At 37.7% G+C, this 27,528-nt stretch overlaps 1 protein-coding gene across 2 annotated transcripts; it reads right to left on the reverse strand.

Annotated features, from left to right (window-relative positions):
• Positions 1–445: 445 nt before the first annotated feature.
• XPOT (exportin for tRNA) lies at positions 446–27,431 on the reverse strand. Of its 2 annotated transcripts, XM_084306354.1 has the most exons (26): positions 27,281–27,377; positions 26,515–26,602; positions 24,946–25,082; positions 23,023–23,105; positions 21,990–22,046; positions 20,323–20,392; positions 19,213–19,431; positions 18,425–18,609; positions 17,877–18,045; positions 16,316–16,552; positions 15,974–16,012; positions 12,482–12,544; positions 11,394–11,518; positions 10,353–10,497; positions 10,074–10,193; positions 9,801–9,895; positions 8,968–9,037; positions 8,356–8,594; positions 7,541–7,826; positions 5,737–5,926; positions 4,374–4,490; positions 4,175–4,290; positions 3,617–3,664; positions 2,712–2,783; positions 1,556–1,612; positions 446–1,027 (listed from the first exon to the last, which is right to left on the reverse strand). In XM_084306354.1, exons 3-26 carry the CDS (start codon positions 25,003–25,005, stop codon positions 1,001–1,003), a joined length of 2,889 nt encoding a protein of 962 aa, XP_084162480.1. In that variant the 5' UTR covers positions 25,006–25,082; positions 26,515–26,602; positions 27,281–27,377; the 3' UTR covers positions 446–1,000. The 2 variants fall into 2 exon arrangements, with proteins under 2 accessions (XP_084162480.1, XP_084162479.1); XM_084306353.1 differs by lacking the exon at positions 26,515–26,602 and having other exon boundaries at positions 27,281–27,431.
• Positions 27,432–27,528: the final 97 nt, after the last annotated feature.

Consider the following 27,528-nt stretch of genomic DNA (forward strand, 5'->3'; position numbering starts at 1 on the left):
TAAAGTCTAGAAAAATGTGCTTCTAATTACGCTAGAGTTAAGCAAGCTGTTTACTATGCAAATAAGTTCTTGAACAAAGTATTAAAACCTGTGCATAGCAAGAATCCTAACCTACCTCCCTCCGTACCTTTAAAATAGCTATGAATGATCTTATGTCATAGGAAAGAAAGAAATAAAAAAAAAAAAACAGAAATGCATAGATTGACCAACAAATTGAAAGAGAAATATCAGCACACTCTGCTAAAAACTCTGTATAGGCTCTGTATGACCCTGCTGAAGTATTTTTATGAATGCAATTCTTTCTTTCTGCCACGATCTTCCACGTCTAAGACTGCAATCCAACTTGTTATCCAAGCGTCCATCAAAATGATTGAAAGAGACTTAACATTTCATTGGATAAAATTTTTTTTATTAAAAAAAAGATAGAACCAGAGGCTACTTTTAAATGAAATCATTTATTAAACCAATCTGTTTTATAGGAGGTATATATATATATATTTTATCATTAAGACAACTTCAATGAAATGACTATCTACAAAAATGACTTTGATTGTTTTATTTTCATGTCACCATACATGAACAGATGGATTTTTATGTCTTATGAAAACATTTTACTCAGTATCAAAAATGTACACATTTTAATAACCATTTCTATGGTCTGAAGGGATTTTTACATTTAATTTCAAAAATAAGTGTCATTTTATTGCCGTACATGTTACAGCTTAAGCTTAAATCATCCTATACATAATAAAAGTGTTGTGTAGATATACGGGCAATTTTTCATGTTGTCACATACCTTCATTTTCAAGACACGGAAGTAGGGCATCTGCATTTTTCCTTTCTTTTTTAAGCAAAGGCTAAAATATGTACTGATGTGAGCACAAAGCAACAGTTTTTAAGAACAAAACCAGTTTTAATGGCACAAGAGTTAGCATTTTTATAAATTAACAGCCAGAGTTCTTGATTATGGAAACAGATACATGAGATTCCAGTCCTTTCCTCAGGGCTTTGCTCTCTGGAAGAATACCTGTCAAAATATATTAAAAAAAAAAAAAGAAGAAAAGGAATACAAATTTAAGACATGGCATGTTTGACACGTAAAATAATTAGATAGAGCTCATTTTCTACTTTAACATAGTGAACCATGAGTTACAAGGATGTGACTTGTGCTATTTGATTACATTTACACCCTCAGAAATGACACATTATCTATAATTACAGGATAACTTTTTTTTTTGTTGTTGTTATTTCAATATTGAGTAACACAAGCCACAAGAATACCAAACTATTGAGGAAATGGCAAGGTGCAAAGCATAAGTGCAATTTTACAGATGTAGTTTGTTGTTACTGCTCCTTCTTTCATGCAACTGCTTAAAGATTATACAACTGCTTCTGCTGCTCAAAGGTTCACTGTAACTAAAAGCTTATATACAATTTTAGTGTCATGTTAGGACATTCTATATTTCCATTTTACTTCAGGTCCGTGCCATGAATGAATTATGTGTCAATGTTCAAATGGAATTAAAAATGATCTAATGAAAAAAAAAACTTTTACCTTTAAGTAGTTTTTAAAAACTTTAGCATCAGGCTGCTGAAGTGCTTGACAGAATTCCTGTAAGAGAGAAGAATGAAATACTAAAGAAAAAAATGAAGCACAAGACAACCTGACATATCAGGAGCATATAAAATATCTTGTATGTATAGCCATTGATCTTAGTTTGTATTTTTCTTAATGTGTAACCAAAGAAAAGCATGTTATGGATAAAAAGAAAGTTGTAAAAGAACTGCATTCTGGGATGAGGAAAAACTGTATAGTCAAATATAGAATATGAAGTTCACTTCTAGAGGAATAGACAGAAGCAAGGACTGCAGTCAAGAAGATTCTGAACGTTTAACTTTTCTAGTAACTTTTGGTGGCTTTGAAATGAGTACTTCAGGCAAACATATGCACTTCAGTGATATTTCTCACGCACACCACGAAGTGACTCTAGATTACAGCAGAACATGTCTGCCACTTCTGAAAGTTGCAGTCTTAGACTAGAAAACAATACTGGTGCAAGCAATATGTAATACTTGATCCTTATGTATATTTAACACCATTTGAAAATTCTACAGTTTAGGAGACATTCGTACTTATTAAAAAACTTCAAGCAAGCTTGATTACTACAGCACCCAAATTAATTGCAATTTTAAATTCTTAGGCTACAGCTAACACTTTCTTCACAGCAATGCTTACCATATGGCTAACAATGCTTAATGTTGAGACAATGGACAAGTGTAAAGTCTCACTTTTGAGAATCCTCTTATACTATCTACTACTTCAAAATAAACACAAAAAATCCACACCTGCTTTGGTGTAGTATGATATTTTGGCAGTAAATCCAGTGCTGTGGCTTAGCATTGAATACAGCCTTTATTACCACACTTGGTGTACATTCAACATTCTTCGTCATTTTACTTTTGAGTTATTATAAGTTTCCTGATATTCAAGTACGAATTTATTTGTATTGAAGTAGGAAGATGACTTTTTTGCAAGGTACTCTTGCAGTAATTTCACTCCTTACACTAAATGAATCCTATTCCAATAGGCAGTATCAGAATAATTTTTACTGAGGGATAGTAGGAGGTTAGCTTTGTCAGTATACATTTTATTCCCATAAAAAATTTCTGCACGTTAACAGTTTTCCAAATGTTCTTTTGGGAATTCCTACCTGAATTATCTCGGGAGCTACTTGCAAAGAAGGCAAATACTCTTGCTGAAGATATTGAATGCATTCAGGACCCTAAAGAAAAGCAGCACACAATTTGTTCAAGTATATTTTTCTATATACTTATGGAAGGCACAGCCCTATACTGCACGGTACAGAAGAGTTTTAAAATAGATGGTCTATGTGTCTATTTTACAGAGAAGCTATGTGTATCAAACACCAAGCGTTCACAGATGTCTCAGATGTTAGGAAATAAAAAGAACTATCCTAATGTTGGCATTAAGAATTCAACTGCATTTTGGTATCTTTTGTTACACAATAGAATGCACTGAAAATTGTACTGAAATAAATTTACAATAGAGTCAATTTGCAACATGTCAATTGTAAAAGTCAGTTCAATAAGAAGGTCCTAGCTGGAGAAAAAGGAACACAGACCCTAAGTTCTTCTCAACACAATCTCCTCTCTGAAAGTTTGTTAATAACTCCTCATAATTTTAGTGTAGTAGTGATCTTAACTTACATTAGACAGAGAGAAGGTAGCCAGCAAGTTAAAGGGCGTAGCAGTAACATGGACACAGAAACTGCTTGGTTTCCCATCTCTAGTTGCTCTTTCATGTTAGCTGAAGTACTACATCGAAAAGTATAAGACCTATTGATCACCTGAACACAGCAACAATTGAGTGATTCGATTTTTCTCCCTTAATTAAGGGGTCAATATTTTGCAGTATATAATCAAGATGTAGAAGTACTGGATTCTCTATTCCTATGCAGCATTATATTCACCCTATTAATGTATATAAAAGTAGAATAGAAATTAATCTAAATAAGTATCTGATTTCTAGAAATTAATGAAAACATTCAAAAGAAACCTGCAAGAGTTACTCCTTGTAAAGTATTCTGTAGCTTACCCTTTTGAGATGAATTGTCTTTAATGTCACTGCACATTCTGATAAAGCCTGTAACGTAATGCATAACATTAGAATGTTCAATTAGTCTGTTGGGTAAGTATTTACATCCAAAGATCCTAAAATCAGTCCCAAAACAAGGGCTAGTTTATGCCATTGTTGCCTTCTTTTCCCTCACCCAAGACTAACAGCCTCAAACTTTACTTCCAGTTTTTGTTCCTCTCTAACCAAAAAGTTGTCTGTCACAGCTGAACCCTAAACAACCTAAGGAAGAGCTACCTGTTCGTTCACTTTCACTGAGTGTTAGTTTGCATGTAATACAGATCAATGTTAAATTCTCAAACCTGCAATTCTCTAGCTTGATTTTGAGCATAGGTGAACTACAGAATACAGTGCCACAACATGTAAAAAGTAACCATACGAGTACCCCATTAAGAAAAAATAAGGTATTTTCTTTGTAAGACAAGTCAACCATTAATACAACGTGGCCATTATTCTTTTTCCCTTCAGTCTGCCTCATCGCAATGAGAGTAAAAGAAAAAAACAAACTGTGATACATACCAATACTGTCTGGGCATCTGCTAAGTCAAACGTTTGCTTCAAAGGTGCTAAGAAACATGCAGGTACAATGTGCTTGTAGACAAAGTCTGCAAAACCTACTGGTCCATCTTTACCTCCTGAAAAGAGAGATAACATTTCATGTCCTACTGGTGCTTCGCAGACGGAAGCAGCTTCAAAGGAATTATGGAAAGAATCTTACCCCAAAGCTCCACCAACTTCGAAAGAATAATAAAACAAGTCTTCTGTGCAATAGGATCTGGGTAATCCACTGCTCCTTGAATGACAGTGAACAACACACGCTCCACATTCTCTGCACCTTAAACACATTAAAGGGAGCTTGTCATTTAAACCTGCAACCTAGGAGTTTCTGTACTACTGCACAATTTTTTGTTTTTATTTTTTTAAAGAATACTGACCTGGAAGATATGTTTCAACTTCAAAATAGCCTTTTTTTGCACAAATTTCAAATATTTTTGGAAAGTTTCCCCTACGATGCAAGACAACTCTTATTTAGGTTATTTACTTATTTATTTTCAAAGTTTGGAGATGCTTTTCCCCCCCTGTTCTGGCCTTTAACACACATAAAGATGAGGGGGGGGACCTTGATCTGCTTAGAAATCAGTTTTCTCCTCTTGACCCAAACATGACAGTTAATTAAAACTAGGCAGCACCCAAATAATTCACTTATCTTCCAATACAGGGAAAGGTGATTTTTTAAATCATACTTCAAACTTCTGTGATGCTTTTATGCTTATTTCTATTTGATTCCTGTAAAATATATTGGCCTATTACAACTACCAAAATGCCTCTTTCAAGAAAGCTTTTACTACTTCTTAACACCATCCTTTCCTTTTCCATTGGTATTACAAGCAGTTTAGGATGGGGGGAGGAAGTTGGAGCTCCAACTATCAGATGAGTTTCTTTAAAGCTTTTTAAATCCCTTCCCTTTTTGATGGAATCCAGACCAAGAGAATTACTTAATAAAGAATCAAGACACTGGACACTTGGCTTTGTATTCCTGTTACGAAAAAAGAATTAATTTGCATTTCAGAAAGCTCATTAAGTACGTATTTAATAAGTCACAATACATTTAACATAGTTGTTAAGATCAGGTGATAGTAATAAAAATTACAGAAGTCACTGATGTGTATTTTTGAAAATGAGCAACACAGAATTACAACTGGGAGTTGTGAATGTCCTTCCCAAGCAGCTTCAACAGTGCAATCTGTTTTTAAATTATTTTCTAGGGGAAAATATTGTTTAATCTCTGATTCACCAATCAAATACAATAATGCATGATGATGCACAAAGCATTCTTCTTATAAACACAGTCATCATACTCAAAATGAAAAAAATGAATAGGAAGAATATGCCTACTATAGCTGGATTTTACAGACCCGAATTCTTGCTAAAACAGGTAAGTGTGTAATACCATATTTGCATCAGTCCATTCTATCTAACATAGTTCATAGTACTTGGCAGGAACTAGGCTTGCGATTTTAGCAGACAAAACTTAGAGGACAACCACTGTAGTGCCATCGTCAAGAAACTGAGCTACTTACCTTGATTAGCTATGACTTCACTCATTCCACTGCCAGTTACTGTCTGCAGAAAAGCAAAGTAACTCCTCCGTAACATTTGTTTTTCTAAAGCAGCAGACTGGTCATTTTCTTCCGCTGGAAGGAGCAACACTTCAAAAATAGCATGAAGTAGTGGCATAAACATCTGTTGCAGAAAAGGTGAAACCTGTGTCTGGGGAGATTGGAAGAAAATATGAGCTCAAGCAGTTATAGAAACTGACACTTGGAAATTAAAACTTCAGGGCTTGTTACAATTCTCAGCTTTGATTCACTTTCAAAGTCAATATTTTCATGTACCAAGTACATACAGCAAAGAAAGTCACATCAGGGTCACCATGAACATTATTGCATCTTGACTTATGTGCCACCTACTTCAAGTCTTTTGTACAAAAATATCTAGTCTCAGCTAGTCTCATTCAGAGTTGGAACAGAAGCTTTTGCCACATTTCTCATCCTTCTGTTCAGGCAAACTATTTCTAAGTCCCCAAAATATAAAGGTGGGCTATTATAAAGTCACTGCAGTTACAGAAAAGTGTACCTCTAAGATGTTAAAACCAACAGCAGGTCACCTTTTTCAATACTTAAAGAAAATTCACCTGATCTGAAAAACTACTGCCATTACAGAACAAGCTTGTCATTTATGTCCTACCTGCAGTCAGAAATACACATGGGCACTACAGCAGTTGAACACTAACGACTTGAAAAACTGAAGAATTCCTTGGGGTTGCTATTAAGCCATACCTCAGAGTTCCCTAAAGGCACAACTCCAATGTTTATTTCCTAGTATTTGAATGAATTACAGTAGAGGAGGGTGAAGACCTTAAAACCAAGGTGGACCTAAGTGAAGCTAGAATCTTTATTTTAACATAATGTGATAAAAAAATGGTACAGTACCATAAAAAGTTAAGCGTTACACCTGAACTTGGTATTCATCCAGTCTTGCTCCTGCAAATTTTTTATACCTTCTTCACCATAGACTACCATTAAATATCTTGATATGATTTCAGCACAATTTGTTGAAATGACTAGAGCAATTGAAGTCTTCTTCTCTAATCTCCCAAATACTTTATTTTTCAAAAATTCCTTCTCTCTGTAGATGTATACTCCAAAGAAAGGCCCACATACCAGATTTACACAGGTGTATTATGGCTTTGTTTACTCCTCACAAAACACATTTCTTCTTCTGTTTATGAGTTTAAATTTTGCGTTCTGCTGAAAGACTTATTTAAACCTATTTAAGTAACGGGTTAGTTAGTTAATGTGTTTTATTAGCTTTGCATTTGAACTGTTGAAATTAGGACTAGGTAATCCCCAAAAGGCTGCAACCTGAACTGTTGCTAGATAAGTTGATGGTCCCAGTCTCAATGCACATCTCATGCCTCAACCTCCATATGTATTTGTTGATCAGTTTCAAATAATGCATTAAGCCTCAGTGTACATTTTGGGCAACAGCACTGCACTGAGATCTTGTAAATCATAAAAAGTTAATTATGTCTATAAAAAATTGTGCTGCAAGTAATACTTTATTTTTAAATATTAAACACAAAAGTTCAGAAACAACATAAAATATTGAGATTAATCAAAGAAAAACAATTAATTACTGTGAGTCTAGCAATGCATGCCAGTAGTTGAAGTAGTTGAAGACTGTTCACTACGAAGAGTCATAGAAATATACATTATTATTAAATGTGAGGCAAGGTTCTGACACACATCACCTCTTCGCTGGTTCCAGAAAAATACCTATTCATCAGTAATTTGACTCCAGAAAGCTTATACAACATCATACCTTAAATTTCGCTGTTATTTGGTTTATAAGAGGAATGAATTCCTGAAGATCTTTTGCTTCACAATCTTTAAGCATGTGTTCAGAGGCAGAAGGAATGAATGGAAGAACTTCTTCCTCTAGGCAAATAATCATGCGGTGGAGGAAAGTGCGGACACCGCTTCTCAGAACTTCCTTTTGTAACGGACAACTGAGAGCCGGCAAAAACGTTTGTAAGCAGTCCAGATATACCTCAGAGCAGCCACATTGTTTTACAGTTTGCTTATTGCTGAAAGCCTTGCTGGTTCGGCTGTAAAAGCAACACACCAAGTTTTATATAAGCTCATGTTCTATATAACAGAGAAGTAGTAACACTGAAAACAACGTATGCTTTAAAATCCATAGACTGGACTAAAATATTACATCTTGTGAAATGGGAGCCAAACACCAGAAGAAAAATACTTGATATGAAATGGCTATGCTTTGGAAACTTTTGGAGAATTAAATTCTAACAAGTCACAATCAACATATGATTAGAACAGCTCCAGACAATTACTTGAGGAAAGTATTTCATAAGGAAGGGAATAGATGCTGCTGGTTCATTATCAAGTTGCTCAATATTCTTGATATACATCCTTAACAGCCTTTTTTAAGGGGACTTAACTCATTTTCTGGGCTACTATAAGAAATTCTACAGCCACTAAGGATTTTCTAGATTGATACAACACAGGTAGAAACTCAGACCCTCCTTCCAATGAATTTTTTTCATTTAAATTACTTAAAAATAAATTAACTTTTACTCAAATCAGAAACACATGCGGATATTGTGCAGTACCTACCTAGCAAACCCAACAGCATGATTGAGGCAGTCAGCCAGTGCCATCTGTCTGTCCTCATCTTGTGCCATCATCAGCTTTTCTAACAATACTTTGAACTTCTCCATCAGTGGAGTCAACAAATTCCTCATTAGAGCCTGCTTTCTTTCTGCAGAGTATTCACTGTTAACTATTAATACTCCAGCTGTTTCATAAATGAAAAGTTGATCATCGCTGCTTAACAGAGCTTGGTAACCATTTTCCTAAAATGGAAGACAACAGACATAATTCACTAAGTGTCCTCTATCAAAGTCACTTTCTCTTTCATCACACTTTTCTTTAATCTCTACAGTACAGTTACAATACTTTATTTATTTCTTTTTTCTTGTTTATACAATTCAAACAACCTTCTATCTACTTTTCTTTTGCCTATACACCCAGAAATCCAAAAAAGTAAGATTCTTAAAGTTAGGTTCAAATGTAAACATGCAAGTCATCCCCCTCTCCCCCCAGCATCCAAGACAATTATTTGTGCTTAAATGTTTGTGTACTAAGTTCACAATTCAGTATGTATTTGGGCACACTGATGAATAACCACAAGCCCTATTTATTACAACAAATGCTGTAAATACTCACAGGAGGAGAAAGTTCCAGAAGGTCTTGTATTCTATTCAGAACATCTTCAATAAAGGGATTCATTTGTTTACTGAAGTAAAACAAAAGTACATGACACTATTTAGAAGTGTGTGCATTTTTACAAAATTGCTGCCATTTTCCATAAAGTGTAAAGCTTGACATTAAACTACCTTCCTAATACAGAACATCCCTTTAAGTATTAGAGCACAGTTTTAGAAAAACCTGGGTTATGGATATGGTGCTTGTGGTGGGCCAAATAATACGTGGTACAGCTGAAAAATAAGCATTCATTTATTTCCCTCATTCTTTAAAAATACGCATCACTCAGAGTAATTATTTTCATTAACAGTTAAAAAAAAAAAAAAAAAAAAAAAAAAAAAAGAATCCTTCTGAAGTCTGTTCCATCTTGGAGCTTCTCCTGCCTCTACATTCAAACACGTTTGTGAAGTAAGATCAACAGGACAGGGCTGTCTGAAGGGCTCTAATAGCCTGAGTCAACTCCAAGTATAAATTTTGTAAATATTCAAATCTTTCTCATCTGTGCTTACAGAGAGGAAAAAAAGGCAGACATCTATATCATTGATTAGTTTCAACATCTAATCAAAATCGGCTAAATATATGTATTCAAATTCTTCATTCTATGATGACAAATTTGTCCCCTGCTACGTTGGTATTACATAGTAGGACTACTCTGTTAGAGCACTGTTTTGTCATACTACTTCACAGCAGTCCATTTAAAGCCCTGCCTGTTTCCGTGACAGCTGTGATGCACCTATTTTACCACACATAAGTCTTCTGCAGGACTTGAATACATCTATAGCAGCTTTACTCACTTAAGAGACTTGACAAATCTGGAAAAAAGGTAAGCTGTTCGACTTCGTACTTTTGGACTTGTATGGCGAAGACCACGGTGATCTAAAAATGCCATCTGCAATCAAGAAAAGTACTTCAGCTTACAATCCCTGAACAAGGTGGGGAAAACTAGGCATTCAAACATTTAAGAAAGCCAGCATCTTTAGTGATGTCCAGAAAAGAAGAAAAGTTCTTAAATATAAGAAAACTTATCTACACTTACTAGTTGAATATGTAAATTAGGAGGAACTTACTAGAACAGTTGGAATGTGCTGAGGTTCAACAGCAAAGAATTTTTCATATCTAACCACAGTTTCAAAGAATTCCAGAGTCACTGATGTATGCTGATAGGCACTAACGCCAGAAGTCACTAGCTACAAATAGAAGCATTAGCAAGTTAGTACTTTACCCATTTATAGCATTAAAATAGTACAATGTAGTTGAAATGCTGGTAATTAATATAAGTCATTTGAACTGAAACGTTTCAGTCTTTATCATCGTTTTTAAATAGCTCCCACATCACACATGCTTACCGTTCTCATCATATCTTGCAAAGCCGTAGCTTTTGTAACATCACCAGAGAAGTGAGCACCATGAGATACAGGAAGAGCCTCAGCCAACATATACAACAGCCTTATCGCTACCTCTACTTCCATAAATCGCGTAGTCTGCCAATTTCTAGAGAAACAACAATAAAATCACATTAGTCAACAAAGATTATGAAATAATCACAGTTCCACCACACTAAAATATTCTTTTGAATATTCAGACACATAGCATAAAAAGAGTAGGTTTCAGCTAAGAAAATAAATACTGTACGACCTAATGCAGTATTTCAGGATGCTTCTGAAGACCTTATCCACAGATGTAACACCTCTCCATCTGGATGTTAACAGTTTTCTTTGACCAGTTTCTGCTTAAAAGCTACAGATTTTTCCAAGTGTTTCTTTAGGCACAAAAGCCTACTTTGATGTGTCAACAAGGCATTCACCTTCACTTAAAGAGAGTGCTCACTGAAAAGCAAGGCACAAGAAAGGCACTGGTGACACTACATTTTGACTTGTATACAGACAGCCATCCACCTAGCCAGGCACCTAGCTTATTTACATGCATAGGTCTCAGGATTGGTTCTGTTCTTTTTGTAAGAATTTTAAAAAAAACTTCACTGTTGTTTCTCTTCTGTATCCAACTTTATTTTTGAATACTATTGCTAGCAGAAAAACAATTTTCCATATCTCACAAGCATTTCCTGGCAGTGTAAAGTGAACACTTGTCCAAATGGATGTCGTGTGGGTCTAAATGACAAAAATGAACAGACACCCCGAGAAGAACAAAATACAGATACCATTTAAGGCTTCCAAGGAAAGCTTCTTCTTTCTAAGAAGCTGAGTAAAAGATTTTTTATCATGAAGTTACACAAAGTCACACTTAGAGAGTTGCAACTAGCTTATTCTGCCAATAGGCTTTGCCTTGCTACACCATGCTTATGTTTAGTGCAAACCCTGAGAGTAAGAAAGGCAAAAAAGCTAACAGAATTGTATTCATGTAAAGAAGTTAAAAACCAAAAATCTTACTGAAGTGTAGTGTTAAAGACTCTGCGGACAGATGCCAACAGTAACTCTGGTGAGACCTGAGCAAGTCTGTCCAGCAATAGTTTCAACTGCTTTCTGTACTCCACAAACATTGCTTCATCTTCACCCTACAAAACATTCACATCAGTTAAGTACATATTTGCACATTTAAATACATCCAGAACTGTTTTAGACAATTGCACTTAAAACAAAAATGTGTACATATATGCGAACACCACATCATGCTCTGAAAATTCAATAATGCTCTTGCAACATAACAGCTGGCTCCTTTATTGTCTGGTTGCAATATGTTGAGATCCATTGCATTCAGTCCAGAAACACGCTAAAAAGGCTTTCCAAACTGAAAACTAGCCAAAAAGTGTAAGAAAGAAAATGCTCCTGGCAAAGCATTATTGACCTGTTTCTTGAAAATTGACTCATTCCTCATGAAGATGTTCTTCCTCAGCATCTTAGTTTTAAAATGAATCTGACAGGAACAGTGAACCTGGACTACACGTAGTCCATGTTAATCTCTAAAACCATTGCTCTCAACAGCCCAGAGCAAAACGCCTAACACATTCAATCATTACTGCTGGCTGGCATGGGCAGAAAGTGAAATCAAAAGAAATTCCTCCTCTTTTAGGCTATTTTTGCAGGGGTTTGGCCTCCTCCACTCAAAGTAGGTCAAGTAGTATCTCTGAAGTGTTTCATTACACAATGCTTCTCAAATCTTTTTGCGTGACAGCAGAAACGTGCAAACTCTGAAAAACACGCCAGCAGTGAACAAGCCAGCTCAACAGCTATGTTTAGCTAACAGCACAGTCATATTTACTTAGGAATAGTTCTGTACAAATGCAGCCAGAATTACTCTGTTAACTAAACTGGCTTGGATATCCTTTTACTATGTTGTTTTATCTTATGCAGATCTCAGGTTAAAAAATAAGCTTTCTACACAGGAAAAAAAATCAGTCTACAGACCTTAGCTTTCTACTTTTATAGCCTTTAGCATACAAAAAATATGCTTTTTAAAACATGAGAAAGTTTTACTACATGTAATTTAAGTTGCATTAGCCTGTTTATTCACACAATACCTCATTTTCAAAGTTATATTCTTCATCATATGTCAACTTCTTCATAACAGCCAACATGATTGCCTAAGATAAAGAAGAAGACAGAACTAAGGGTAGAAGCAGAAAAGTGGTAAGAAGCAACAGTTAAAATCCTACAGCAAAGAAAAACATTAAGGCAAACGTTAAAATATTTGTAAGCGTTTAAACCCCATTTGAATTATTATTTTCTGAGGTTTAACAGTATTAACAGCCCATATTAGAACAGACTCTATCCAGAAAATACACAGATGCCATTCCAGATGAACGGTATGCATGACTTTGAGCTCTGTCTAACAGTATTATCTGGCTGTATTTCCTGCTTGTAATCCGTGCTGTTCAGTTCACACTGAAAACAACAATTAGAGATGAGTGAACTAGGCAGAGGAAGCTAAACAGGATGTCTGAGATCATATTTTAAAGAGGTAGGTCAGCTCAGCCATCACATCACATTCTCTAATACCTCACCACCTCCGAAAGGTGGTTGTTAATCTGGCAATAAATAATTAATTAAATAAATAAATAATCTGAATTGGTTCAGCAAAGGGTTCAAGAACAACAGCCATGACCAGCAAACAAGAATAAGAACAGCAAAACCTTCCCTTTTCCACAGCAGCAAGTTGTTAGATCTGTCCAAGCACTAATGTGTAATTTCACTTTATCAGGGACTGTCTGTAAGTCCTAAAACAGGAATAAAGACTAGATCTAGTCTCTACTGAAATCTCAAATGCTAAATGTATCACTTTGGTGTTACAAAGCATTTATCATTTTTATGTTTTAGAACTTTGATATAATGTTTAAAATTTATAGAGTACTCAACTCCATTCACATTTTCCAGGATGGAGAAAAACTGGACAACAGACCGACACAGCTAGCTAAAACAGATGTTTAAAAATCTGTTACACTTTAATTTTCACTTTAGTTTAAGAGTTTGTTCTGGGGAGCCTACAAAAATATGTACTCGATCTAAACATTCCAAACGAACAGAAAGCTATCCCAGATAACTAAAACTGAGTCAGAGGCAGCCTTTTCCTTATGTTTATTACAACAACAAAGTGTTAGAAATCTGAGAGGATATTCAGTAGCACCAGGTAACTGGGCAGGACATTTCCATGTTCCTTACACGTGGAGTGGACTCACTAAATGGTAGAGAAGACTCAGCAGAATTATAACAGCTATTTGATCGGTGTTACAGAGTACCTGATCCCTATTCCTAATAACAGATTAGAAGAACTTGCCCCACCATTTGTTAAGTTCTGTAGCTGACAGATTTTTGTTTTTATTTCAACTACAGAAAATGAGATCTGTGATCATACCTGCAACAACTTAATTAGTATTTTGCTATCCTCTTCCACTACTGGAGGTTCTAAATGTAGGTACCCATTAAAGTCAGGTAAGCAATCAAGAAGAAAAAGGGGTAAATAAAATAATAATAAACTTCTGATGAATTCATCGTGATGTTTTTCTTTTTAAGTGCAAAAACCGTATGTTCTTTAACACCAAAACAGGCTGGTAAATTAAACTTGAGTCAGTGAAATGAAATTCTTGGTGATCTTGCATAAGCAGGCATTTGCAATAGTTCGAGGAAGAACGTGGTCATATGGCAAGAATGTGGTCAGGCTTTCTATTGACACCAAGTGTCTGCATCGTATGTAAGCATTCTCTGCTTCTCTGCAGGAAGTAAAATTAAAGAATTAAAAGAATTACAAAACGTCGATGTGATATGCTTGTAGCCAGAAATGCCTAGAAACAGCTGTCATTTTAAGAATTAAAGATGTAATCCTGCAGATGAGAAAAACCTTTGCAACTTCAAAAGGCACAATAAACAGGATTCCCTTTCCTCCCATTCAAATAATGCACAAGTTAAAAGTGATAACTTCTTAGGTGCAAAATTTTAAAGGAATGTTGTTAAGCTTATGATTTAAAGCTTGGTAAGAAAGTCAGCCAAAAGACTTAGACTGTTTCAAAATTTTTCTATTATGAATTGGATGAAAGAAGAAAGATTGGTACAATTGCTTCTCAATTAAGCACAAACCCTCAAGAAACTTACGAAATAATTATAACAGGAAGTTCTTCAGTACAAAAGCAACTTCAACATAATCAGAGTTCTGGACAGCAACACCTTCAAATTTTAAGTGCCTTAACGTGTGCTGCAGTAGTAATTTGGTTTGAACAGGAGAGAGAAAGTATCAAAAATAAAAGACTCAGTAACACTATCAAACTTCGGTTACCTCATCCACTTTAAACAAACATTAAACAAAACCAGATCCACATAATCTGGACATTATCCAAACTCAAATGTTAATGTTAGAACAGCTCAGTTTTCTTTTCAGTAAAGGAAAAGGAATCACAGCAGTCAGCTACATGAGCTTGCAGAGCCTGCACCAACCAAGCCAATAATATTTAAATTGGTACATCCGCATTGGTGCAGAAATGTCATAGGGAAGAAAAAATGTAAAAACTGCTGAAAAAACAAACAGGTAAGTTTACGACTTCCAAAACTGGACACACAGTTATTTATTGATTTTAGTGACTAATGTATAAACTGAAGCTTAATGCAATGCTTAGCATGTAGCTGCTCATCATAAGGACAAGCGTTATATTCGAACAGCAGCTTTTCATAAGTTTAACATCTGATACCATCAAGGGTTGAATTTAATGACAACTCTTCCCATATTTCTTCCATTTCTTTGGGATTATGGCAGGTTTTAATAAAAAATACAAAGCTTCAGGAGAAAATGTCTTCTATCTTGGTCTTCTATCTACGCCTACCAAGATAGGCTTAAGGTACTGAGGGCCCTCGGGAAGACCAGCACTTAAATAGCTTTCATCTTTATGTACAACTCAACAGAGGCTTACTAATTAAAGAAACAACTGCAGGTATTGAGTGGAAGATGGAATATATCGTCCTTACTTTTAATTATTGTCATATGAATCACAGAATGGACAGGGTTGGAAGGTACCTCTGGAATTCATCTAGTCCAACCCCCCGACAGGCAGGAACACATTGCACAGGATGGCATCCAGGCGGGTTTTGAATATGTCCAGAGAAGGAGATTCCACAACCCCCGTGGGCAACCTGTGCCCGTGCTGTCACCCTCACACTAAAGAAGTGCCCCCTCATATTCAGCCAGAACCTGCTGTGCTTCAGTTTGTGCCCGCTGCCTCTCATTCTGTTGCTGGGCACGACTGAAGAGAGACCAGCTGCCTCCTCTTGACAGCCTCCCCTCAGATATTTATACACATTGATGAGGTCTCCCCTCAGTCTCCTCTTTTCCTGCTGGCAACACTCTTCCGAATGCAGCCCAGGATACCGTTGGCCTTCTTGGCCACAAAGGCACATTGCTGACTCACGGTCAGCCTGGACATTTTAAGGCATACAAATAATACATCATTTGTTTCAACAAAAATAAAAGTTCTGACACAAAACGTGTTTTTGCAATAAGAAGCCTTTGTAAAAAGAAAGTCAACACTTACCTCTACATTAGCTTTTTGTTGGTCTGAAAGTGCAGAAAGCTGTAAAAGAAATTTCAAGTGTTACTTTTTGTATTGTAACTCCTTTGCTACTTTCCAGTAGAAAAAAACAGGTTTGCTTTTTGCATTTTTTTAAACAGCCATATGATCTACAACCCTGCTGTCCATTATTGCAAGATTTAACACAGTTCCTACAGATTTCTAAATAAAACTGAATGTACTGAACACTAGTTACTCAAAAGGTTGTAAGTCTGCTTAAAAAAATATTAGCTTCATATATTCCCACAAAATCAAAAGTAAATAATACATCAAAAATGATGTTAAATTGAAGCCAGACATATTTACTTGTTTCAAGATGTGAAGGTAGTCGTAACAAAAGCCGATGATATTAGATGAGATGTCATCATCCTCATGAATGAGCAGCTGCAACATTAGGGACACTTTTGCTTCAATAGCTTGCAGAGTGTCTTGAGCACTCTTCATATCACCATTTTTTATCAGTTTAGTCCAACTAGCTATTAAAGCTTGCCCCATTCCATTGACCAGCTTTGAAAATCTGGCCAGAAAATCCACATCATCTTCCTGTAAGAAAAGATATCCGACTAAAAATACTGGCAGAGATCAGGTTTAAATGGCATGAGCTTACCAATGGTACTACCCACATTTAGCATGTAGTAGAAGTAAAACCAACATTTGACTCCCAGATGGAAAGTATAATTATCTGGTTTGTGTTCTCCGGAGATTAGAGAGAAAAGGAAAAGCAATGCTAGGGAGCTGCCTGCCCTCCATTATGCAAAAATAGTTTGCTCATCTCTTCAAATTAGCTTGTTTCACTTTTTGCTTTACAGCAAGAAGCTGGCTAGCAGGTTCAAAATAAAAGAGGAAGCACATAGCTACCATAAATTTTAGTCTGTATAAGAGGAAAAACTTTATGGGAAAACTTCAAAGAATCAACAGCTGTGCCTTACTTAGAAATACTGATAACAAGCAACAGACAGTACTGGCTGTAAAAGCGAGTGATTAGTTAATATTTATGGCTTTCCTTTGCAGAAATACATTAATCAGAATTGAGAAACACTGCTAGATCAGTCATCCCAAACGGATGCTTTAATCCCTGTCAGAGCCGTACAAAAGCAGAGCAATACCAAGTCTCTCTGAAAGACTGAGATCTTCAGAGGTTTTTAGAGAAATGACTCCTGAATGGATGAATGCACATTTTTTGCTTTCTAGAAGGAACACATATTGGATGCAGACTTCTCAATAAAGAGAAAACTGCCTTGCAATCCAAGAACTAAGGAGTGGTTCCTCTATCTCCATAGCACATAGCAAACAGTTATTGCTGAAGTACTACAACCTCATGGGGAATATGTGTTTGGTTGGTGGATGTATTTTTCCAGCTCCCAGATAAGAATTTCAAGCCTCATGTCTGATGGTGCAGCCATGCATAACAGCACGCATGACCTGAAAAAGTTAGACTAACGTCTCACACTAAGAACTTCTGCCTTGGCTATATTCTTAAAACACCTTGGCTAAAATATCCATTACAGAGTCAATCACAATGGAGGATACAAGGCAACAAGTCATAGAAGTGATATAAACAGTATGCACGCCACGCTTCAGGAGAGGAATAGGAGTTACAGAACACCTTCTAGAACAAAAAAAAAACAAACAAACACCTCATGCTGAAGACAAACAAAATGCAGTGACTGTACTTTAAATGAGTAAGGTACATTAATAAAGAGCTGTTAATTTAAGTATGAGAAAAGTGCAAAAAGCGTTTAACATTGACAGAGAAGCACAGCTAATTCTCTCGATATTTGTGGACTTAGTTTGACAGTTTTCTGTTAAGCTGCTTATTTAAGAACCGTCTGAAACCTCATTCCTATTGTAAAAGCAATTTACAAACCTGATCAATACTGAAGAGGCCAGCAGACTGTAATACTTGACATAAAGATTCAACCAATTTTGTTTTATCAATTGGGTCCATTCCCTTATTTACAATTTCAAACAAACAATCACAAGCTTCTTCCCGGAGAACTTCCACAGACATGTGACCTAGCAGCATATTTATAAACCTTTGGGAAAAAAAAAAAGAGTTTATATTTAAAAGTACACAGTAGCATCATATAGAAGCTTTGTATTATTTGTGTGAATATTTAAAATGTCTTATTAAAAAGAAACCATTATAAAGTCTTTTGTACTGATTAAACCCAGCACGTTACACATTTTAAGGACAACTCAGCAAACTCTACAGTGTCTATTTTTACCGTTATATCAGTTTGGCTTGCCAAGTCAATTGCTCTTCAGAAACAGAAGACCCAAACATTTATATGCAATTAAAATCTCTATTCAAAGACAAGTTTTAATGTAGTTCCATAGAAATACAGACAACATACTAGCAAGTCCTGTGCTATCTCCTCTCCCCCCAAAGATATCGCATCAAAAAATCCTTACCTTTCATTAGCTATCAGGCTCAAATCTATCCAGGATACATAAGCTCCAACTACTTCAAGGCACTGGCATGTCAACTCCGAGTTATTATACTGATAGTTTTGTAAGATTTGGTACCACGATTCCACCAAACTTGGAATGCACTGTTCCCTCATAGTATCTTTTAATAAAGTGTTCCTACGAGCCTCCTATCAACACAGGAAACAGGATAAATCAATCCTGTCACAGATCAGCAGCATTTTTTCAAACTAGTACCATTTTTGCACCCAATACCAGAAACTCCATGTCATAACTAGATAAACAACTCAAACCAAAAGCCCAAAAAGAGCATTTTTTTTTCTTGTAAGAAAAGAAAAATGCCCTAGTTTTCTCCCCCCCTCCCCCTTTTTTCCCCCCCTTTTTTTTCCTACCACAATGCCCAAACACTGAAGAAAGGCAAAGGAGAAAGAAGTCTTCCAGATGATTAAATGGACTTTTGATGTTAGGACTCCTTCAAAAACTCAGTAGTAGAAATTAACATTATAAAATGAGTCAGTCTAACATTATGTTGGCTAACTCAGCTCCTTACTTTTTGTTTGCTTGCTCTTCAAGCAAAAAATGCATTAACTGAGAAGTATGGAATCAAAAAAAGCATTAAACAACATATGGCTTTGGATCTAAACCACCTCATGTCTCCAAGGCAGAGTTGTCATAGAAAAAAAAAAAAAAAAAAAGAAAACTTCTGTCTTCTGCTGCAATTAGCGAATTTTTTTGAACTTCAAAACAAATATTAACGTGAAGTAATAACTTGCCTCTGATGTATGAACAACATCCCGGTCTACCAGCTCAGCGTCAACAGCCATCAGGATTCTGAGGTACATATCCACGCCTCGTGGATTAAGATCAACTACTGATAGAATATCAAAAAAAAACTTGGGCCATTTTGTGAGATATTCAGTAACAAAAAGCAATGCAAAGACTTGTGCAGCTTTGTTGCGAATAAAAGTCTTCTCAGGCTGGGGATTCAGCATCTGGTAGAAAAAACATACTTTATTTGTAAATTTTTACTAAATTCGAGAAAAATCAGATATGCTTGTTGATCTCTGTACAGTGATTAAGGTACTGCTTTCCTCCTTTTATCAGCTGAGATTTATAAAAAGCCTTACTTTCTAATGATTTTGAAAAAAAAAATTAGCTAAGTTATAATGAAGCAGGGAAAACATTCTTGGTGACACAGTCCTAAGGTTTTCATTCAGTACAGAAATATTAAGCATACTATTCAAAAAATAAATGTCAATTTGGAATTGGAATGATATTGGAAGGAGAGCCAGAGAATGGCAGGTGTAGGCAAAGACTTGCATCAGCTCACTGCACAGTTCTGCAGATTCCAAACTCTTGGATCCAACTGATATTATAACTTCAGCTGCAGTAACTCAGTCCATAAAAAGATTAGCCAATACACTACTACAGCAGTACCAGAGCAGGTAATGCGAGCAGTCTCATCCTTTCATTTACAAACACCTGCCAGCTTTCTAAACAGACAGGACACAGGCCAGGAGTGTTGTGAAAACACAATTACCACTCCTGTTCTAGACACTCAAGGACATCGGGAATCTAGATTATACCTCTCTAAAGGGAAACTTTAAATGCTCCTTACTTTGCACACAGTAGTTAAACCGCAATCATTATCTGACATAAGAATTTTATATTTAGTGTTAAGTTCAAGCACAGACTTCCTTACAACATATAATTAAAAAAAAAACACTAAAAAATATAAGCATCTTAATAGTTTTTTTACTGTCTCATACTGCATATCTTCAGGAATATATTTTTAAACTCAAATGACAGATTAGCCATTTAGCCTGCACTGAATGCACTATGTTAGCCTACTGTGCAAAACTGGTGTAAAGTAACACACCTACCTGGGCTTGCAGCCATGTTATAAGCGTTTCCCTAATTAGCTGCTGCTGGACTTCAGTAAGTTCAGAGTATCTGAAACAAAGCATGAGATCAAACTATGACTGCTTCATGGAAAGTGCAACATTCAGTAAAACAAAAAAAAAGTTTAGTAACTATGCTACACATTAGTGTAAATTAAAGATTCCTAGAAAAAGGAATTTACACAGCTATTAACATATTAAAATTCTGAATAAAAGATGTATTAAAATAAGGAAAAACATTTTGCCTGTATTCATGCTTGGAGATATAATTCTTTAATACCTCCTTTATCAGAGTAGGAGCTTGAAATTTTGCAGGAAGTCTGCCCTTCTACAAGGGACAGGACTTATGACCCTAACATAAACACACCTTTGACTGTAAGCCATGGGGAGAACGAATAACATTTGTATATGCCCAAATTTGATTACTACGCTATTTGAAGACTCTGACAATAGTGATCACAAGGAAGTCCTTCACTGATCTGACCCTACAAGGCATTTATTACCACATGTATGTCAAAACAAGAAAAGCAAAGCAAGCAAGGAATTCTGCTTTGCATCACGCACAAGTCTTGGCAGAATTCTATGTTATAACCAGCCCAACTCAAATACTACCCACACATACTCCTTCTGAGGACTAGGCAAGTTGAGAAGACTCTTTCTGCCATTCCTTCTCCAGTGTGCTATAGCTCTGGAACACCCCCTGACAGAAATGTCTGCTGAATGTGATCTCAGTGTTCCTGTCAAAGTATCTAGTCATTGAGGAGAAGAAAAAAGCAACCCCACTGAAAACAAGACGCAGGAAAATGAGAGAAAACACTGTAAGAAGCAGATGACAGAAGTGACACATGCAGACGAAGGCGGACAATGAGGTAAGACCAAGTTAATAAAATCTCAAAAAGATAAGGCTTTAATTCTTGCTCTGATACGTGATTGTGAGCCTCAGTTGCACTGTACATCTTATTTCTATCTGAAGCCTGGCCCACATGTTCAGTGTATTGCAACCAGCCACACTGATATCCCAGAGGCAGACACCTCTGCCGTGATGCTGAAGCCCAGACACCAAAGGAGCCCAAAGTATGAAATAAATATAGCTCCATGCAACTAAACTTTTGCTATTTCAAATTATTTTGTTCTAAAATCATGAAGCTACAGAAACACTACACAGTGAAAGCACTACTTCCTCACATCTCTGCCATGCTTACTGCATGAATAAGGCTTTGTCTGGAGTCCAGGATTCTGTACTGAGTAAGGCTGCTGTTTGCAGGACTTAAACTTTTTATTTATTTATTTTTTTGCAAAAATCAACGGGAGTGTGGAGTAAGGCTTAAAGGGCAATGCTAAGTAAGTTTCATTCCACACTTGGTGATCGGGTCGGTGTTGGGCAGTCATGAGGCAAGCATTAGACTAGCTAGGCAGAGCATGCTGCTAAGACACCAGCTACTCCTCTCCCAGGAAAAGCTGAAGGAATACAAGAAGTAGTCCTGGGCGATGAATTAAGCTCATCAACCACACTGAGGTAATGGTTTGCAGAATAAAGGTTCTGAAAGCTTTTATTCAGGAACGACATCCCATTTTAAGTCTATTTGCAAGCAGAATAAAAAGAAAATCAAAAGAGCGTTATATGGTTGCTATCAAGAAAGATTACTAACTTGAACTTAATTTGATGTTCCAGAACTTGAAAGCAAAAGAACTTGATGTGATCATCACTAGAAAAGAAGACAAAATTCTGTTAGATGTGGCAGTATGGTACACTTCTCTGTGAAGAACAAAATGCCTCATATATTACAACCAGGTGGTGCCTTTGGCAATTCAAGAACTACTGTGCACTAAAGATAAAGTCTATGCAAAACCAGCAAATATTCCAGCAATTTGTTTGATAAAAAAAATGTGCAATATTGATATTCCCTCTTATATTTTTTTTCTATATTCACCAGTTTATCATGCTATGAGTTTGGCATTGAACATCAACTACAATATGTATTGCATCCTGCCTTTAAAAAAACTAACAATTGTATGAATCACTGTATTTTGGTAAACAGAGACTACAATTTTTTTTTTTTTTTTACAAATGTTGCATGGTTTTATTAGTCACTGCATAACCTGCTGGAGTCTGAGAAGCTTTAAAGAATCTTTTGAAAAAGAAGTGTTCGCTATAAATCACTGATATTATTTGGGAGAGATACATCCCTGAGTTTCCTTCCAGCTTGCATTACTGTATGACACAGCAACACCCTATTATTTGAGATCCAAATACACAACTTTGTACAAAAATAGGGATGACGACACTTTGCATTTTGAAAAGGGCTGAGGCACTGTTCCTTAGCTTAGTGCATATAAAGCCTATATTCTCACAACAGCTTCAGTACTCCTCCCCTCCCCAGAACTGAATGGGGATGCATTCAGTGAGCTTGAATGCATTTTTTTTTGTCCTGGATTTCGTAACGCAGCAATCTTTAAGCTACCAAATTAATATTGAGTTTTATTTATACATTATTCTTCCTTGAAAGACATTATATGGAAATCACAGATTAACAGTGATACTAAGAATGGCATGAAGACCGTATTAACTTTCAGCAATTTACAGTTTGCTAATTATGCTTTAAAGATTAAAAAAAAAAAAAACACCCCAAAGACCCAAACATATTACTAGTGAAAATAAGCAACGATTCTTATCCACGTTACCTGTATATACTCTGAGCTAATGCTTCTGCGCAGACTTGCCAAGCATCCTGAGATATCTTGAGCTGCTCAAAGTAGGCTAGCGCCTGCAAATATTCAAGTAAGAACCAATGAGAAAGCCAAAAAAATACAAAAACAAACAAACAAAAAACCCACAGCAAGACATCTTATTCACACTTGGACACACATTTAAACACCTCTCCTTCAAAAAAAACACAAACGGTATTTGGAAAGAGGCTTTTATGTGGCTTCCTCATTACCACAACACAAGTGTTTCTCCAAATGTTAACCCTACAGGTACCCACCCCCACTGTACATTCAATACAAAGGTTTCTGTTACTTCTATTTAAAAAGGTCAGATTCACAGAACTGGTGAGGTTAAAGGGGATTTCTGGTGATAGTCCAGTCCAAACTGCCTGCTGAAAGCAGGGTCAGCTAGGAGAAGCTGCTCAGGGCCTTGTCCACTTGGGTTTTAAATACAACTTCCAAGGGTGGAAGTTCAAGTCCAAGTTAAAAATTCAGGTTTTTCGCTGAAAAATTTCACTGAAAAATCTCACTATTTTTGTTGCACAGTTTTGGTTGCCTTCTGCATCTCAAGCAGCATTCAAACACAGTCATTCACTGACCACCTGACAAACATCAGTGTGTGAACCTATTAAAGAGACTGGAAAGAACTGTCTACTTCAGTCAAGTTGTAGACACCCAAATTGTTAATCAGATCTTCTAAGAACCTCCTGAAAACAGTTAACTCAATCCAATTGCTTTAAGAGTTAGTGTGCCTTGCTATACAAAACAGTAAAATCATTTCTGAAACAGAGATTTGATTGACACGTTATTTTAAGCCTATGAAGGCTTGTCTTTCAAGCTTACTTTTTCACTAACATAACTGTTTACATTCAACAAAGTGATTATTCAGGGAGTTGAAGATCTTAAAACAAGAGTTCATTGTAGACAGCACTGGCAATATCCTTCTACTGAACAGTTTTAATAGCTGATGTTTGAGATGCACTTTACGTAAAGTCCCTTTTTGCATGAATAGCAAAAAAAAAAATGTCATCTTTTAGTATAAAATATTTCAGAACTATGCAGATTGCATGGTTAAAATGTCAAGGAATTTGTAAGCTTCAAATTCGATAGCGACATTCTGTTAACAAAACTTTAAAGTTTGGCTACATCCCTCTTTTCAGGAAGGACAAACACCCACAATAAACATATTTACTGAGCTGCTTAGCAATACCGGGATGCAGCAAACTATGTTTGTGACTGCCTCACACATTTTGGGATTTGTTTCATGAACACCAAAAGATATTGAGTATCCACATTTCTGAAGGATTTTACTGAATGTCATCCTGTATGCAGCAATGAGTAAGCAGAACCCTTTACTCATTAAATAGTTACAGTAATGCCTTGCCACATCAGCATCTCTCATATCACGTAACTGTTACCACTTACCATGATTATTTTCTTAAGTTACTCTAAGCTTCACCACAGTTCAAAAACTGATGTTTCATTACAAGACTCTGAAGGTAGGCAATCCATTCAAACAACAACAATAATAATAATAAAACCACACAAAAAAAACAATCCCCACCTAAGAATTAAAGGGCAATTTTAAGCAACTCTGTTTCCAGTGGCTGCTTTTCATTCTGTGGGAACCTGCATAAGGCACTGAGCAACAAGTACAGGTAATTGAAAGGACTGGAAAAGCCAGAGCCCAGAGAAATAAATTCTGTGCACGTTAACTATAACTTCACAGAGTTGGAAACAAACTCCTTCAGCTTACATGCATGCCTGCAACATGACAGTTTGCACATGCCACCACAAACCCTTTGTGCTGGTAAACCAGATAACAATCAAGAAAGTATTAGACTTTTCAGTGAAGCAACATCCCAAATTATTAGAGAGATACGCGAGTTAATTACATACTCTTTGTCTGAAGTCTGCATCAGCATTTGGGTTTAGCCCCAAAAGGGCTTGTTCATCCATCTCTACTGCTATACGATGTGTTTCCTACTCCTACTAACAGGTTTGCCCGCTTCTTCTAGAGGAGAGCCTACGATCATCTGAAAACAGAGAAAGAGATTTTATTTGCTCAGCACGGCAATAAAAATTAAACGCAGGACAGCAGCAACTGCAGACGTTTGCACACAAGTCGCAGACACCCAGCACAGACTCCCCCACAGCATGAGCATGCATTTTTCTGATACGGAAAACAAAATTCAAACTCCTTCAACCACCCTTGGATAACAGAGAAGGGCCATGAGGTGAAGCACTTAACTGAAAGGCTGGAACTTAAATTTCAAGCACGTGAAGACTCAGCATGGTATGACATAAGCATAAATCATCTACTTCAATGATACACAACAGTATTTTTTTACCCCACAAGCTTAGCAACTGCAAAACTAAGCTTCTCTACTCATCTCTAAAATATTGTTAAGATGCTTCATAAAACCATTTGTAAAGTATTTCCCCTGGGGAACAAACCCATTAGGAGGTCTTTCTTCTAAAGCAAGGGCATGCTGCAGAAGTGTCATAGATGTTAACCACAAAATACATCATTCTGAGCTGTTAACAAAGCTGCCTGCTCCTGCTAATGGGTGCTGATTTACTAGTGATGATTTTTATTTAGAAATTTTGGTGTAAAACTAACAAGCAAGCTGGACAAATATTCCAGAGATTGTGTCTCTATATAAGCTGTTCTGTAATGCTCTGGATAAAACACAGTGGATTAAAAAAAAGTCTCTGTCAAATACGCAGATGCTGTCAGTCAGCAAGAGGGGACAAAAATCCACCTAGCCATCAAAAAAAATTCCCACGTGGTAACATCATTAATCAGGCCTGAAGCAAGGCCTCGTTATGTAAGCACGTAGGAGGCAGGGGAAAGGAAGACAGACAAGAGGAAGAGAGGAAACACAAAGTAACTGTGGTCTGAAACTGCCTCCATGCCTATAGGTAGGATTTCCGATTTCTTAGCGTGACGTGCCCGGTGCGTGCTCTCTGCGCCCTCCCCCCTGAAGAAAGTGGCACGGTGACAGTGAGCTCGCCTGGGAGGGAAAGCCCAGCATTTGCTGTGACATCGGACAGACATTCCTATGAAAGCCATTGCAGAACCTATGATAAGTAAATGCATCACGAAAGGCAATTTAATACCCCAAATTAAGCGGGCGCGCACACAAAAATGCAGGTTGTGGCAGCACAGAAACCAGAAAGTCTGGAACAAAGCAGTGACTCGTGGCAAAACGAGCTCTGCACGCTGCCTTACGACACACAGCAATCCCGCGCGGGGTCAAAACCTTTAGGGATTAGCGCTGCTCTGCTGAGGCTTCTCCCTCTGCGTCCCCAGCTTGTTTTCCCCATAACCAACCACCAGAACAGCCAGACGAGGGGGGAAAAAAAAAAGTAAAACGCTGTAGGAAAAAATGCTTTTTTGGACAGCATCTTTTAGATGGGGCCTGGTCCACACACGGTTACACAAGTAGAGCTGTTTCAACTTACAGCAGCATATTTCTGGCATATTTTCCCACTGATATCACTGGATCCTTGGCCTGAAAGACAGGAATCTTCCACACACAGGTGACAGGCTCTGCTGTTACAAACAACCTGGCTCAAAACGCGTTCTCCTCACGTGTCCAGCTACCAGCGAGGCCAGGCGGTTCTGCTAGCCTCGCATATGCTCCGTGAGCACGTTTAAAATGTGATCCTGTACCAAATACCCTTTCCTGAAGGTTTTGGATGGACTAGCCCACTCCTGAGGACGATTAATGGGCCAGCTTTCTGAAAAGGCCCGGCCAGCCAGCCTAACAGCACAGCTTCTCCTGGCACCTGGGTTTAGCTCAGCGAGCCGCTTCTCCTGCACAGACGCATTTTACTGAGAAATTACGCTTGGGAAGCAGGGCCTGGCTGCAATTTTGAGATAATTTACCAACTCAATTGAAATATAAACTCTGCCGTAACACCAGGCACGCTGTTAGAGGCAGTTTTGTCTGCAAACAGCGCTCGCCGCTACCCTGGGAAGTTACCGCAGGGCTGCGCGGCAGGCGCTGCCACAACACGGCGGAGTTTCGCCTCGCTGCTGTTGGCTGACAGCGCCTCGCAGGCGGCCCCGCGGGGCCCAGCAGGCGCCGTGCCCGCTGCTTCGTGTCCCCCGGGCCCCCCCCGGTCCCCTCCGGGTCCCCCCCGACCCCGACGGCCCCTGACGGGGAGCGGCGAGGCCCCGCTCCTGCCCCTCCCCCCCCCCCCCCCCCCCCCCCCCCGCCGTTACCTTCCCGGTCACTGCGCCATGGCCGCGGCCGCTCCCGCCCCGCAGCTCCGGGGCCGCCACGAGCATAGGGAGCGGGCAGGGCCGGGCCGGGCCGCGCCGCCTCGGCTGGCGGCGGCTGCAGGAGGAGGAGGAGGAGGAGGAGGAAGACGCCCAAGGGGAGGCGCCGCGGCCCTCACGCGTCCGGGAAGAGGTGCCCCCGCCCCTCAGCGGTGCGGCGGGACTACAACTCCCAGCGTGCCCCGCGGCGC

This window comes from Netta rufina (assembly GCF_964035555.1).
Source record: "Netta rufina genome assembly, chromosome: 1".
Taxonomy (NCBI): domain Eukaryota; kingdom Metazoa; phylum Chordata; class Aves; order Anseriformes; family Anatidae; genus Netta; species Netta rufina.

What these genes read in the sequence shown, in the direction of transcription:
- XPOT (XM_084306353.1), bottom strand. Translation starts at nt 25,005, where the DNA reads ATGGATGAACAAGCCCTTTTGGGGCTAAACCCAAATGCTGATGCAGAC. An exon ending in GAAGTTGGTGGAGCTTTGGG is followed by an intron (nt 4,291 to 4,373) that starts GTAAGATTCTTT and finishes CTCTCTTTTCAG; the next exon opens with GAGGTAAAGATGGACCAGTA. An exon ending in TAGCTCCCGAGATAATTCAG is followed by an intron (nt 1,613 to 2,711) that starts GTAGGAATTCCC and finishes TCTCTCTTACAG; the next exon opens with GAATTCTGTCAAGCACTTCA.